The 14,542-nt window shown below is 37.7% G+C and overlaps 1 protein-coding gene across 1 annotated transcript in view; it reads right to left on the reverse strand.

Moving 5' to 3' along the window:
- Positions 1-12,948, reverse strand: part of LOC103656523 (lamin tail domain-containing protein 1-like) — a 48,568-nt gene extending 35,620 nt beyond the window's left edge. The window contains exons 1-2 of the mRNA XM_008683939.2: positions 12,860-12,948; positions 2,614-2,843 (exon numbers count right to left, since the gene is read on the reverse strand). Of these exons, the coding sequence (XP_008682161.2) occupies positions 2,614-2,843; positions 12,860-12,948 (319 nt within the window). The remainder of the gene's footprint in view (positions 1-2,613; positions 2,844-12,859) is intronic.
- Positions 12,949-14,542: the final 1,594 nt, after the last annotated feature.

The raw sequence follows: 14,542 nt of genomic DNA on the forward strand, positions 1-14,542 counted from the left end.
TATCTTTATTCTTTGCATCTACAAAATTATACTTTATACATTTTACTGTCACTTTCAAACTCAATGAGGATAATTAAAAGCTATAAACCAAAGTCTGTGAAATAACTAGTAAGTGATTATTTTTAGTGACATACAATTCCTAGAGATTATGTCTGTTATCTTACATTATCAATAATATCATTAGCATAATGACTTTTATTTAACTGATTATTCAGTTGTACTAGGAGCATCATAAGTTTTCAAGGTGGTAAACATTTGATTCTCTCAAATCTGGATATGATATATATAAATACAACTTTATTTCATATTAGCCATCCTCCCCAAATTATTACCCGTAAATTAAGACCTCAAATGAACCCTTCCTACCAATAATTAGTAATTTCGCTAGGTAAAGACTTAAATTTCCTCTAATCAACTAAAATAGTTTATTAGAAAGAAAGAGTAATGCTTAATCAGACTCTAGTATCCTCTTGGAAATTCGCTCTTTTAAAGTTATCACTACTACAATTTAAATACAAAATAGTTTTTATAATTCTGCATGGAAGGAAGCAGGCTTGATAAATCTAATGTTGTGTCTGCAAAGAGTAACACTACAGAGAGAGACCATGATGAAGTGGATAGAACAATGAATCTTGGATTTAGACAGACCTGCAATTGTATCCCAGCTCTGCCACTTAGTAAGCCAACTGATTTAAGCATTCTAATTCTCCATTTTCCTGAACATAAAATAACACAACCTTTGTGTAAGGTAATGTGAGGATTGAAGAAAATGTAGATAACTCTCTAGTACAGTGTCTAGTTTTTAACAGGTATTTAGTAAATGATAGCAATTATTGTAGTTCAGGGGCTTTGGTTAATGTGACACTGTGTCCAAAATCATTAAAGGACTGAGACAATCTAGAATTTGCTTTATATTCTTTTATCTTTAACAAAACCAAAGCAATGTGAAAGATGGAAAAGAATAAACATAGTTTCTAAGGAAGATTCCTCAAAATATTTTGTCTAGAAGAAATGTTTGGAATTAAATTAGTTCATTCTCAGTCACTTAAGTATTTACTTAATCCTTAAATTCCTTTGGAGAAGGAGATTATATAGTACCCTTTTAATGGCTCATCTCGAAGGATGAAAACCTTTATATTCTAAAAATGAAGAAGACAGATTAATTTTAGTTCTAGTTGTTATTTCATCTAGAGGAACAGATGGAAATGAACCAAATGCAACAAGCTGCAGTGGACCCAGGCATTTATCTACAGAACCTGAATCTATAGTAACTGAAGGAGAAGATTACAATATCCCAGTTCAGCTTTCATCTTACGTGGGGAAACCACTATATTTTGTTTTTCCCCTAAGAGCTTGCACAGTTTAATCCAAATGTAGAACATATACCATGATGATATGGGGATAAAGAAGGAAAAATATTCCCTCCTTAGATGTAAAGTTGGTATTTTCATTTTTGAGTATATGGATTTTGGTCATTGCTAAAGGTCAGTGTGATCTTAGGAGCCTTCTTTAAAGAGTGCATTATAGTCATACAAACAATGAAGCATAGGGAATAATAGCAGTAGACCAAAATCCTACATAATATTGTGTCACAAGTTTAGGAAAATGCCAGAAACAAAATGAAGTATAGATAAGCAGCAGCCAGGCTTAAAGATCCACAGAATAACAGAGGAAAATAGAGGCATCAAGTAGGCATGGGTGTGTTTATGTTACTACTTTTGAAACTTATTGACTGGTAATTGAAATACAAACCCCAAATTTAGCCTATTCAACAAGGAAGTATTTACAGATATATTCATATTCACGACTAATTTTTATTAAATACTTGCTATATGCTAAGTAATTTTCATAAATATTTTATTTAATCCTTAGGCCAGCCCTGTGAAGTTGATATTTTAATCCTTATTTTGCACTTGCGGGTAATAGGACTCAGGGATACCTAACCTATTATCTCACAGTGTAGGTAGTAGGAGTATCCTTTGGACCTAAGTCCTCTGTTTCCAAGACCATGATTTTTTCAGTACAAATTTCCCTAACGTCATGAGGAACACACTGGGGATATTGCTGAGTGCATTGCTTACACTGTTGGCAACTGTCAAGACCCGAATTTTTCCTATTGTAGTACTGTTTTCATTTTCTTCTCCTCCAAATTCATTATTGTTCTCCTATCTTTACACTATTTTCTTACCATTTATTTTGCTTCTTTCTGTTGTATGTCTGTCTTTTCCTCACTTAAGCTATAAGTCTCCTAATGGCACAAATACACAAGACATTGCTTATTCTTTCTGGTAGTGTTCAGAGGAAGGGGAATTCATGCTATACATTAGATTTTTAATCTAGCAATTCTAGAGCATCTAAACCATCAACCCATGAATCATTATGACAATTCAAGATATTGTAATCATGGGGATGATACATTTGGCCACATACACTTACATGACCTGAATATGACTCAGTGTTAGGATCAATGATGAGCATAATCAAATTACTCTACTTATGACATTAAGATATCTGTGTTATTGGAAGTCATTCTGACTTCTTGGCATATAAAGAATCTATTGAACTACATGCTTTAAAAACAGTCTCAAAAAATTTGGTACATGTTTTGCTTACCCAAGCTGTATTCTGATCTTGAATGGCCCACTCCTGTAGTTTTCGGAGACTTCTGCCCAATTGTTGATATAGTTATTCCACTAAACTGAGGGCTAGACAGATTGTCACCAAGAGGCATTTCATAAGATAATGACCATGACAATGGCAATGTTGTATCTGAATCTGCTGTCGAAAAAAAATGTACTAAAGATCGCTGTGTCACTGGGAAACTGTCTTGGGAGTCTTTTCTTCTGTGTACAAAAATTAGTATAATAAGCAAAGTGAGAAAGTCAAAATGAATAGATATGAACATAAGAATCATGAATTATATTTACTACCCAGAGTTCTGCTTTTCAAAGGTATTATACATCTACATAAGCATGAGGATATCTTATAGTTGTAGTTTAACAATCTAAATAAGACACTTGAGTGTCAAGAAATGCTTTTATTTACTCTTTCATCTAAAAATCAGTCAATTGGTGTTGTTTGGGTGGCTCAGCTGGTTAAGCGTCTGCCCTCGGCTCAGGTCATGATCTTGGGGTCCTGGGACTGAGTCCCACATCAGGTTCCCTGCTCAGCGGTGAGTCTGCTTCTCCTTCTCCCTCTGTGCTCTCTTGTGCTCTCTCTCTCTAGCTCTCCCTCAAGGAAATAAGAAAAATCTTTATTAAAAAATTAAAAATCAGTCAATAGCTACTGCAGATGATCTTGAAAAAGCGCAAAAGTAGAAAGAAGAAAACAAAATCACCAAAATGCTACCAACCAAAAATTTTACCAGAAAAATCACTGAAATGCTACCAACCATTTCATTCCAGGCCTTTTTTTTTTAATTGTTATGTTAGTCACCATACAGTACATCATTAATTTTTGATGTAGTGTTCAATGATTCATTATTTGCATGTAACACTCAGTGCTCAAACAACATGTGCCCTCCTGAATACCCATCACCCTGTTACCCCATCCCGCCAACCCCCCCCAAAAAAACTCTCAGATTATTTCCCAGAGTCCATAGTCTCCCATGGTTTGTCTCCCCCTCTGATTTCCCCCCCCTTCAGTTTTCCCTTCCTTCCCCTAATGTCCTCCATGCTATTCATTATGTTCCACATATGAGTGAAACCATATGATAACTGTCTTTCTCTGCTTCACTTATTTCACTTAGCGTAATCCCCTCCAATTCCATCCATGTCAGTGCAAATGGTGGGTATTCATCCTTTCTGATGGCTGAGTAATATTTCATTGTATATATGAACCACATCTTCTTTATCCATTCATCTGTTGAAGGGAATCTCAGCTCCTTCCACAGTTTGGTTATTGTGGACATTGCTGCTATGAACATTGGGGTGCATGTGCCCCTTCTTTTCACTACATCTCTATCTTTGGGGTAAATACCCAGTAGTGCAATTGCTGGGTCATAGGTTAGCTCTATTTTTAACTTTTTGAAGAAACTCGATACTGTTTTCTAGAGTGGCTGTACCAGTTTGCATTCCCACCAACAGTGTAAGAGGGTTCCCTTTCTCCATATCCTCAACAGCATTTGTTGTTTCCTGTCTTGTTAATTTTTGCCATTCTTACTGGTGTGAGGTGGTATCTCAATTTGGGTTTTATTTGAATTTCCCTGATAGCTAATAATGTTGAACATTTTTTTTCATTTGTCTGTTAGCCATTTCTATGTCTTCTTTGGAGAAATATCTGTTCATGTCTCCTGCCCATTTTTTCACTTCATTATTTGTTTTTTGGGTGTTGAGTTTGATAAGTTCTTTATAGATCTTAGATACTAGCCCTTCATCTGTAATGTCATTTGCAAATATCTTCTCCCATTCCATGGGTGGCTTCTTAGGTTTTTTTGACTGTTTGCTGTGCAGAAGCTTTTTATCTTGATGAAGTCCCAAAAGTTCATTTTTGCTTTTGTTTCCCTTGCCTTTAGAGACATATCATGAAAGAAGTTGCTGTGGCCGATGTTGAATAAGTTACTGACTATGTTCTCCTCTACGATTTTGATGGATTCCTGTCTCACATTGAGGTCTTTCATCCATTCTGAGTTTCTCTTTGTGCATGGTGTAAGGAAATGGTCCAGTTTCATTCTTCTGCATGTGGTTGTGCAATTTTCCCAGTGCCATTTATCAAAGAGACACTTTTTTCCATTGGATATTCTTTCCTGCTTTGTTAAAGATTCATTGACAATAGCATCGAGCACCCATTTCTGGGCTCTCTATTCTGTTCCATTGATCTATGTGTCTGTTTTTGTGCCAGTGCCATGCTATCTTGATGATCACAGCTTTGTAATATAGCTTAAGTCAGGCATTGTGATGCCTCTAGCTTTGGTTTTCTTTTTCAACATTCGCTTGGTGATTTTGGGGTCTTTTCTGGTCCCATACAAATTTTAGGAAGGTTTGTTCCAGCTCTTTGAAAAATGCCACTGGTATTTTGATCAGGATGGCACTGAAAGTATAGATTGCACTGGATAATACAGACATTTTAACAATGTTTATTCTTCCAATACATGAGCATGGAATATTTTTCCATCTTTTTGTGTCTTTTTCAATGTCTTTCATCAGTGTTCTGTAGTTTCTATAGATCATTTACCACTCTGGTTAAGTTTTTCCGAGATATCTTATGGTTTTTGGTGCTATTGTAAATGGAATCGATTCCCTAATTTCTCTTTCTTCAGTCTCATTGTTAGTGTATAGAAATGCAACTGATTTCTGAGCATTGATTTTATATCCTGTCACATTACTGAATTGCTGTATGAGTTCTAGTAATTTGGGGGTGGAGTCTTTTGGGTTTTCCACAAAAGGGTCATGTCATCTGTGAAGAGAGACTTTGACTTCTTTGCCAATTTGAATACCTTTTATTTCTCTGATCGCTGATGCCAGGACTTCTAGTACTATGTTGAACAATAGCGGTGAGAGTGGGTATCCTTGTCCTGTTCCTGATTTTAAGGGAGAACTGTATTTGTTGTGGGCTTTTCATAGATGGTTTTTATGAAATTGAGGTACGTTTCCTCTATCCCTACACTTTGAAGAGTTTTAATCAGGAAAGGATGCTGTATTTTGTCAAATGTTTTTTCTGCATCAATTGGGAGGATCATATGGTTCTTGCCTCTTCTGTTATTAATGTGCTCTATCACACTGATTGATTTGTAAGTATTGAACCACCCTTGCATCCCAGGAATAAATCTCATCTGGTCATGATGGATAATCCTTTTAATATATTGTTTGATTCTATTGGCTAGGATCCTGTTGAGTATTTTGGCATCCATGTTCATCAGGGATATCGGTCTGTAATCCTCCTTTTTGATGGGATCTTCGCCTGGTTTTGGGATCAGGTTAATGCTGGCCTCACAGAATAAGTTTGGAAGTTTTCCTTCTGTTTCTGTTTTTTTGAAACAGCTTCAGAAGAATGGGTATTATTTCTTCTTTACATGTTTGGTAGAATTCCCCTGGGAAGCCATCTTTCCCTGGACTCTTGGTTTTTGGGAGGTTTTTAATCACTGCTTCAATTTTTTACTGATTATTGGTCTATTCAGATTGTCTATTTCTTCCTGCTTCAGTCTTCGTAGTTTATAAGTTTCCAGGAAGACAGCCATTTCTTCCAGGTTGCTTAATTTGTTGGCATAGAGTTGCAGATAATAATTTTTAATAATTATTTCTATTTCCTTGGTGTTAGTCATGATCTCTCCCCTTTCATTCATGATTTTATTAATTCAGGTCCTTTCTCTTTTCTTTTGGATAAGTTTGGCCAGAGGTTTATCAATCTTATTAATTCTTTCAAAGAAACAGCTTCTAGTTTTGTTGCTCTGCTCTACTGTTTTTCTGGTTTCTACTTCATTGCTCTCTGCTCTAATCTTTATTATTTCTCTTCTCCTGCTTGGTTTAGGTTTCTTTTTTTTTTTTAATTTTTTATTATATTATGTTAGTCACCATACAGTACATCCTCGGTTTCCGATGTAAGGCTCGATGATTCATTAGTTGTGTATAACACCCAGTGCACCATGCAATACATGCCCTCCTTACTACCCATCACCGGTCTATCCCATTCCCCCACCCCCCTCCCCTCTGAAGTCCTCAGTTTGTTTCTCATAGTCCATAGTCTCTCATGTTTCATTCCCCCTTCTGATTACCCCCCCTTTCTTTATCCCTTTCTTCCCCTACCGATCATCCTAGTTCTTATGTTCCATAGATGAGAGAAATCATATGATAGTTGTCTTTCTCTGCTTGACTTATTTCACTTAGCATTATCTCCTCCAGTGCTATCCATGTTGTAGCAAATGTTGAGAACTCGTTCTTTCTGATAGCTGAGTAATATTCCATTGTATATATGGACCACAACTTCTTAATCCAGTCATCTGTTGAAGGGCATCTCGGCTCCTTCCACAATTTAGCTATTGTGGACATTGCTGCTATGAACATTGGGGTGCATATGGCCCTTCTCTTCACTACGTCTGTATCCTTGGGGTAAATACCCAGTAGTGCAATGGCTGGATCATAGGGTAGCTCAATTTTTAACTTTTTAAGGGACCTCCACACTGTTTTCCAGAGTGGTGGTTTAGGTTTCATTTGCTGTTCTTTCTCCAGGTCCTTTAGGTGTAAGGTTAGCTTGTGCATTCGGGATTTTTCCACTTTTTTGAGTGAGGCTTGGATGGCTATGTATATTCCCCTTAGGACCGCCTTTGCAGCATCCCATAGGTTTTGGACTGATGTGTTTTCGCTCTCATTGGTTTCTATGAATTGTCTAAGTTCTTTAATTTCCTGGTTGACACAAACATTTTTTAGCAGGATGGTCTTTAACTTCCAAGTGTTTGAATTCCTTCCAATTTTTTTCTTGTAATTGAGTTCCAGTGTCAAAGCATTGTGGCCTGAAAACATGCAGGGAATAATCTCAATCTTTTGGTATCGGTTGAGACCTGATTTGTGACCCAATATGTGGTCTATTCTGGAGAAAGTTCCCTGTGCCTTCGAGAAGAATGAGTATTCTGTTGTTTTAAGGTGGAATGTTCTGTATATATCTGCAAAGTCCATCTGGTCCAATGTGTCATTCAGAGCTCTTGTTCCTTTGATCTGTCCATTGCTGAGAGTGGAGTGTTGAGTCTCCTACTATTAAAGTATTATTATCAATATGATTCTTTATTTTGGTTAACAGTTGGCTTATGTAGTTGGATGCTCCCCTGTTGGGGCATAGATATTTAAAATTGTTAAATCTTCTTGTTGGATAGACCCTTTAAGTATGATATAGTGTCCCTCTACATATCTTACTACAGTCTTTAGCTTAAAATCTAATTTGTCTGATATGAAAATTGCTACCCCAGCTTTCTTTTGAGGCCCATTGGCATGATAAGTGGTTCTCCATCCCCTCACTTTCAATCTGGAGGTATCTTTAGGTTCAAAATGAGTCTCTTGTAGACAGCATTTGGATGGTTTATTTATTTTATCCAATCTACAACCCTGTGCCATCTCATGGGAGTATTTAGGCCATTCATGTTGATAATGACTATTGAAAGATATGATTTTAGTGCCACCATTTTGCCTGTGAAGTCCTTTTTTCCATAGATTGTCCATAGACAATAGATTTCTGGTCTGTATCACTCTTGGGGTCTTTCTTCTTTTATAGAATCCCCCTTAGTATTTCTTGCAGGGCTGGCTTGGTGGTCACATATTCTTTCATTTTCTGCCAGTCCTGGAAGCTCCTTGTCTTTCTATCCATTCTGAATAACGGCCTTGCTGGATAATGTATCCTTGGCTCATGTTCTCATTTAGTACCCTGAATATGTCTTCCCAGCTCTTTTTGGCTTTCCAGGTCTCTGTAGACAGGCCTGAAGTTATTCTGATGTTCCTCCCTGTATATGTAAGAAATCTCTTCCCCCTCGCTGCTCTCAGGATAGTTTCCTTGGCTCTAAGATGTGCAAGTTTTACTATTATATGTTGGGGCGTTGGTCTGTTCTTATTGATCTCTGCCTCTTGAACAGGAATACTATTTCCTTCCCCAGATTAGGAAAGTTCTCAGCTACGATTTACTCAAATATACCTTCTAGTCCTCTCTCTCTCTCTCTCCCCGCCCCCAAGGGATCCCAATAATTCTGACACTGGAACGTTTCATGGCATCATTGATCTCTCTAATTGTTCTCATGGGTTTCTAGCTGTTTATCCCAGGCCTCTTTGGCTTCCTTCCTTTCTATCATCTTATCTTCTAGCTCACTAATTCATTCTTCTGCATCATTTACTCAGGCTGTCAGGGTATCCAGTTTAGACTGCTTCTCATTCATAGGATTTTTAAGTTTGTCCTGATTAGATCTCATTTCTGCCCTTAGAGATTCTATATTGTCACTAATATTTTTCTGAAGCCTAGATATTGACTTCATAATTGCTACTCTGAAGTCTACCTCTGACATCTTGCTTATATCCATATCCATTAGGCCTATGGCAGAGGTCATAGTCTCTGGTTCTTTTCTTTGTTGGGAGTTGTTCCTCTTAGTCACTCTGTTGAGGGGTGGTTGAGGGAATGTACAGAATCCAAAGTATTAACCACAATCCAAGCAAGATGCAGCCATTTTATGGGGACCTGAAGGTTGTCGTCCTCTTGTTCTTCCAGCCTGTCTTCTGGGGGAGGGGCCTGCTGCGCTGTTACTGGGACAACCCTGCTTAGGCAGAGTTGCCCTGCCCCCGTACCAGGGGTGGGCTCAGTGGAAACTGGTATTTTCAGTTTTTGTTCTATGGTGGCATTCCTCGTCTCTTCCAAGAGTCAGAGCAAAAATGGCTGCACCCAAACCTCTGTCCAAGAGCAGAGAAATTGGGTCTGCTCTTCACTGAGCTCTCCAGGGCACAGTCTCCATTTCTGTATGTGCTGCTAAAAACTGCAGCCTCTCACAGTGGTGCACACCCACAGCAACTCTCTGAGAGGTCGACCCCAGGTCTGGGGCATGTCTCTGGCCTTTGTGCTTCTAAAACTGTGAGTGGTTCTGGGTTTGCATGCATGCACCCACAATTCCTGGATCCTATCTGGGCACTGCTCTAAGGCCCTTTCCGGGCTGCTACTGTTCTGCAAGTTTGTGCTTGGTTCCCAGTGTGGGATGCTTTTGTGCTCCAGTGTTATATCACTTTCCAGGTGCCAGCTGATGGTGGCTCCCTCCCCCTTCTGTTTATCTTCCGATATCTGCCCAGAGATTCATGACTCCACCCATCATAGCTCGTGACCAGCAGAGATTTTCTGCTTGTAGAGATCAAGATATATATTTTTACATCTCAGGCTGATTTCATGGGTGTTCAGAATCATTTGGTAGATATACAGCTACATTCAAGGGGCCAGTTGAAACAGGGTTCCCTATTCCTCCACCATCTTGCCTCCTCCACTCCATTCCAGGACTTTTAACGTATTTTTTTTACTGAAAATTGAATCTCTGGAAACCATTTATATCCCACTTTTATTACTTAGTATATCATATTTCCCTTTCCATTAACTAAAAAAATATGATTATAATTCCTGTTTAATGTATTGTTTCGGAAACTTTTCCCCTTAATTCCTGCTGCTTAACTAATTTTCCTATATTTATAATAATTCTAGAGTTATTGTCTACTTTCAAATATATTCTGAAAATTAATTACTCTGAATACGGTATACATGTGTATATGTGTGTACATGTGTGTACGTGTGTGTACATGTGTGTATGTATGTTGAGAGGAATACAGAAAAGGAAGAAAACAGACTTAATTTCCAGGTATTATTTTTTTTTAAGATTTTATTTATTTATTTGACAGAGAGAGAGACAGCCAGTGAGAGGCAACACAGGCAGGAGGAGTGGGAGAGGAAGAAGCAGGCTCCCAGCAGAGGAGCCTGATGTGGGGCTCAATCCCAGGACTCTGGGATCATGCCCTGAGCTGAAGGCAGATGCTTAACGACTGAGCCACCCAGGCGCCCCTCCAGGTATTATTTTATAATTAAATCTTACTACGAGTACAGTTTTTTCTTTATTTCTTTTTTAAAAATATAAAAGCATTTGTGGGGCACCTGGGTGGCACAGCAGTTAAGCGTCTGCCTTCGGCTCAGGGTGTGATCCCGGCGTTATGGGATCAAGCCCCACATCAGGCTCCTCCACTATGAGCCTGCTTCTTCCTCTCCCACTCCCCCTGCTTGTGTTCCCTCTCTCGCTGGCTGTCTCTATCTCTGTCGAATAAATAAATAAATAAATAAATAAATCTTTAAAAATATAAAAGCATTTGTTAACTAGTGTGCATTTAAACAAAGCCTCTAAACTACAACACAATTATTTTATAAGTAAAACAATATTCCCATGGCATAGCTCATGAAAAGATCTATGACAACTCCATTTTATGAGTCACATTGAGACTCAGTTACCTCAAAGCATTCTGTGTGTATGTGTATGTATGTGTGTGTGTTTAATACTTGGATTCTGAACAAAGTCCTGGGGTCCAAAATCCTTTGGCTTTTTGAAAAACTGGATAATGGCCAGTTCATGCATCCCCTTACTGGGGGCCACTTATCTATCCTCTAAGTCAAGAGCTAAGAATTTTGCCTCCACAGTTTGTCTCTATTTTGATCCTTGGTTTTACACAATTACTGTAAAGATATTTTAGCAAGTCTTCTGGTTTTTTGTTTGTTTGTTTTTGTTTTCCAAATGTTTCTATAAGGGAACAAGGGCCTGAAGTTTCCTAATCTGCCAAAGTGATGTCAGCCTTAATGTCTTTGCTTTCTAAGAGGTATTCATAATCATTTTATTCTATATTTTGTAAATTCCTTCATCAGAAATATTATATCTGCAGAGCTTTGTACTAAAAACCAGACTTCTCTAAATGTACCTCTCAGAGTGTACAGACATCTCAGACAATTTTTTTTTTAATAAATGGCATTGGCTTTGAAAACTGCATTAGGCCAGTACATATTAAGCTTGAGCATTTGCCATTCTGCTGACACCCCAAGCACTCATCTTTGTCAGAAAAGCTCTAACCCATGAAAATATACTCTTGAGTAGGATGTGGTGGTTTGTGGGAAGGAGACTAAGAGGCAGATTGTCAAAATACAATATTTCATCTCTGTCCAACCTAAGACAGGATCATATGACACGATTTCTGCCTGACAGTGGCTAACATAAGCAGGAAAAGTACATTTCTTTTCAAAGTTCCTTACATCTGGGTTCATTACAAACTGGCTAATCTTTTCAGCATGCTCATTTTAAAAGCTCCAAAGCTTTTTCCTCCTCCAGTAACACAATAGCATTTCCAAATAACTTAATTCCACAGAAGATTCCTAATAAGCCTCTGCAAATGTTGTGATTAAAGAAATCTGGCCTAGAGCCACAAAGTGTTCTTATTTTTGTAGTTGAATAAGAAATTTCTGATGGCTGCACACAACTTTGAAAGAGTTGAGACATTTCAGGAAGAGACACACGTGATGTAGCCCATTGTCTAAACACTGCACTCACCATCCTGTAGAGCCCTTTTGTAAGATGAGAGATTTGGCCTAGTGGTTAGTTAGCTTGCCCTCTATCATATGGAATTTCCAAGCCCCTTCTTGATATTTTGTTCCTTCTGTAATTGATTAACACTACACCAGAGGTAGTGAAAAAAGTTCCATTCCCACATTTCAATGTTATTTTGGGAGATGCTACATTGGTAATTCTGACAACAATCATTTCTCAGATGACCTCTAAGAGCAAACATTTAAAAAATGAACTTGAACTGATCAGTAAACACAGGACATGGAGGTGCAAAATAACATTAGCTTTAAATTGGGTATATTCAATACTAGAGGTCATTTTTTAAAAAACACTGGAAAACCCATGCTAATGCTTTTATTAAAAGAAGATTTATAGTAGTAGTAAAAATAGGGAGGTTTTTTGTTTTGTTTTGTTTTTCTTTTTCTTTTTTGGGGATGGGCAGGAAGTTGTCGTTTTTATTTAACATCTTCACAGGCATTTCCAAAACCAAAATTCTCTAGCAATTCTTTGTCCCAAAAGTTAGTAAAGGAGTTCTAAAGAAATTGTCTGTCAATTGCCTTAACATGTTAGATGTAAGTTCTGGAATCTCAACCATGTCTTGTATGATAGAGATCTGTCCAGGTAAATTTTTGTATTACTCAAGGACTGAACTTTATAAAACAGTGGTTGAGGAAACAGTTGTACATTATAGTTAATTAATTTAAGAAAATGTGTGGAATCAATTCTAGTTACAACTACTTCATAAGATGTTTTGAAACAAGAGGTCAAGTGCTCCATCACTATCCTCTAAATCTCAGATCCTTCTTTCATTTATGCCATTCTTACCGTGCTTGATTCTCCATTTTATCTTCCTGCTCATGGAGTTCACTCTGCAGGGCAACCGAAGTTTCCTGACTGGCTTGCATGCCTTTCATCTTGGCTAGAAGAAAAGTCTCTTTTCTTTCCTGGGGAAACAAATCATGATACTAGTAATAAATACAGCCGAAGTTCAAGGTAGATTTTCTTTTCAAGTGACCTCGGCTGCTAATCTAACTACCTCAAAGCATCTGCCAGATTCAATAATTTCTTTCCCAAGCTGGTGCCAGAACCAGGTTTCTAAAGTGAATATGTAAGTACTGACATAGCCAATACTAGTACTGGCTAAGCATATTATGCAAATCAAGGTGAAGGTGTGTGGCATTCACTGGAAGCAGCTTAAGAGACAGGGCGGCAACCCAGCACAGCTACCTTTATGACTATAACCTTCACATCTGGCCAACAGTGCCTGTTAGAACACTGTGAGGTAATGTCTCCATGGTTACAAGGTTCCAGTCTCTAAGCAATTATGATGATGCTGCACCTGCTTTGTAGTTTGCAGACATTAAGTAGGGTAACTTGCTTTTAGGAGAGCCATACCTTTCACCAGACAAATTTGCCACCAAAATATTCAATAACCTATTTTGGATTTATGAGGGTCAAAGCTAGTATGTAAATATTTAGAGCGTTAGTCACTGTTTTTAATTTTTTTTATTTTTGTTTGTTTTGTTTTGACAAATGCTCTTTGAACACTTGGAAATGGCCAAGCAGCAGGAACAGAAAACTTGTGTACTTTTCAGACAGAAAGAGACCTATTGGTAGAAGTAGTGAAATCAAAGCCAGGATATTTACATTCTTCTAGTTATGCCAGCAGTATGATTTAGAAGAAATCACTTAGTTCAGATTCTAACCTTGAATAAAATACTCACACTTAATGTTTTATGATAACAATGATAGAAGAATAAAATTAACACTGTACACAGTAGTAAGATAGATTAGCAATGATGATTACTGGATGAATAAATTTATTAAATAAATATTTATATAAGCATCTATTCTGTACCAGGAACCAGAGAGGTACTATGAATAAACAGTTCCTGCTTCAAGGAATAATGATAAAATGTTTTCCAATCTAGATTAGAAAATGGCTTCCATCATGGAATGATGAGCATTATTTTAAATACAAAGGACAATGAACAAAGTAACTATTTTAATAAATCAAAAGAAAAAGATTTCTTGTGGACCCTGTGAAATAGTAGCATAGGAGGATCCTAAACTCACCTCGTCACACAGATACTCCTAGATAACAGCCACATCAGTGTAACTAACCCAGAAAATGATCTGAAGACTGACAGAATAGACTCTCTACAGTTAATTGTAGAAAGGAGGCCACATCAGAAAATGGTGAAAAGGATGGAGCCCCAGTTGGGAACAAACCTAACCTGAGAGACTAACCACAAAGACTGGAGGGACACCACAAGTAAAGAAAAGGCAGAGGAACAGATCCCATACCAGACACCCCAGACATGTAGGACCTACACTGGGAAGATGAGTCCCCATAACATTTGGCTTTAAAAATCAGAGATGCTTAACTTTGTGAGTTTTTACAATCACTGGGGTTTAACACTGGGAATTTTTAAAAATCAGTGGGATCAGCTCCAGGAGGACCAGAGGGTGATAGGAAATAGTCCCCACCCTTAAAGAGACAGCACA

The sequence above is a fragment of the Ursus maritimus genome, unplaced genomic scaffold (genome assembly GCF_017311325.1).
Source record: "Ursus maritimus isolate PB19 unplaced genomic scaffold, ASM1731132v1 scaffold_31, whole genome shotgun sequence".
Taxonomy (NCBI): Eukaryota; Metazoa; Chordata; class Mammalia; order Carnivora; family Ursidae; genus Ursus; species Ursus maritimus.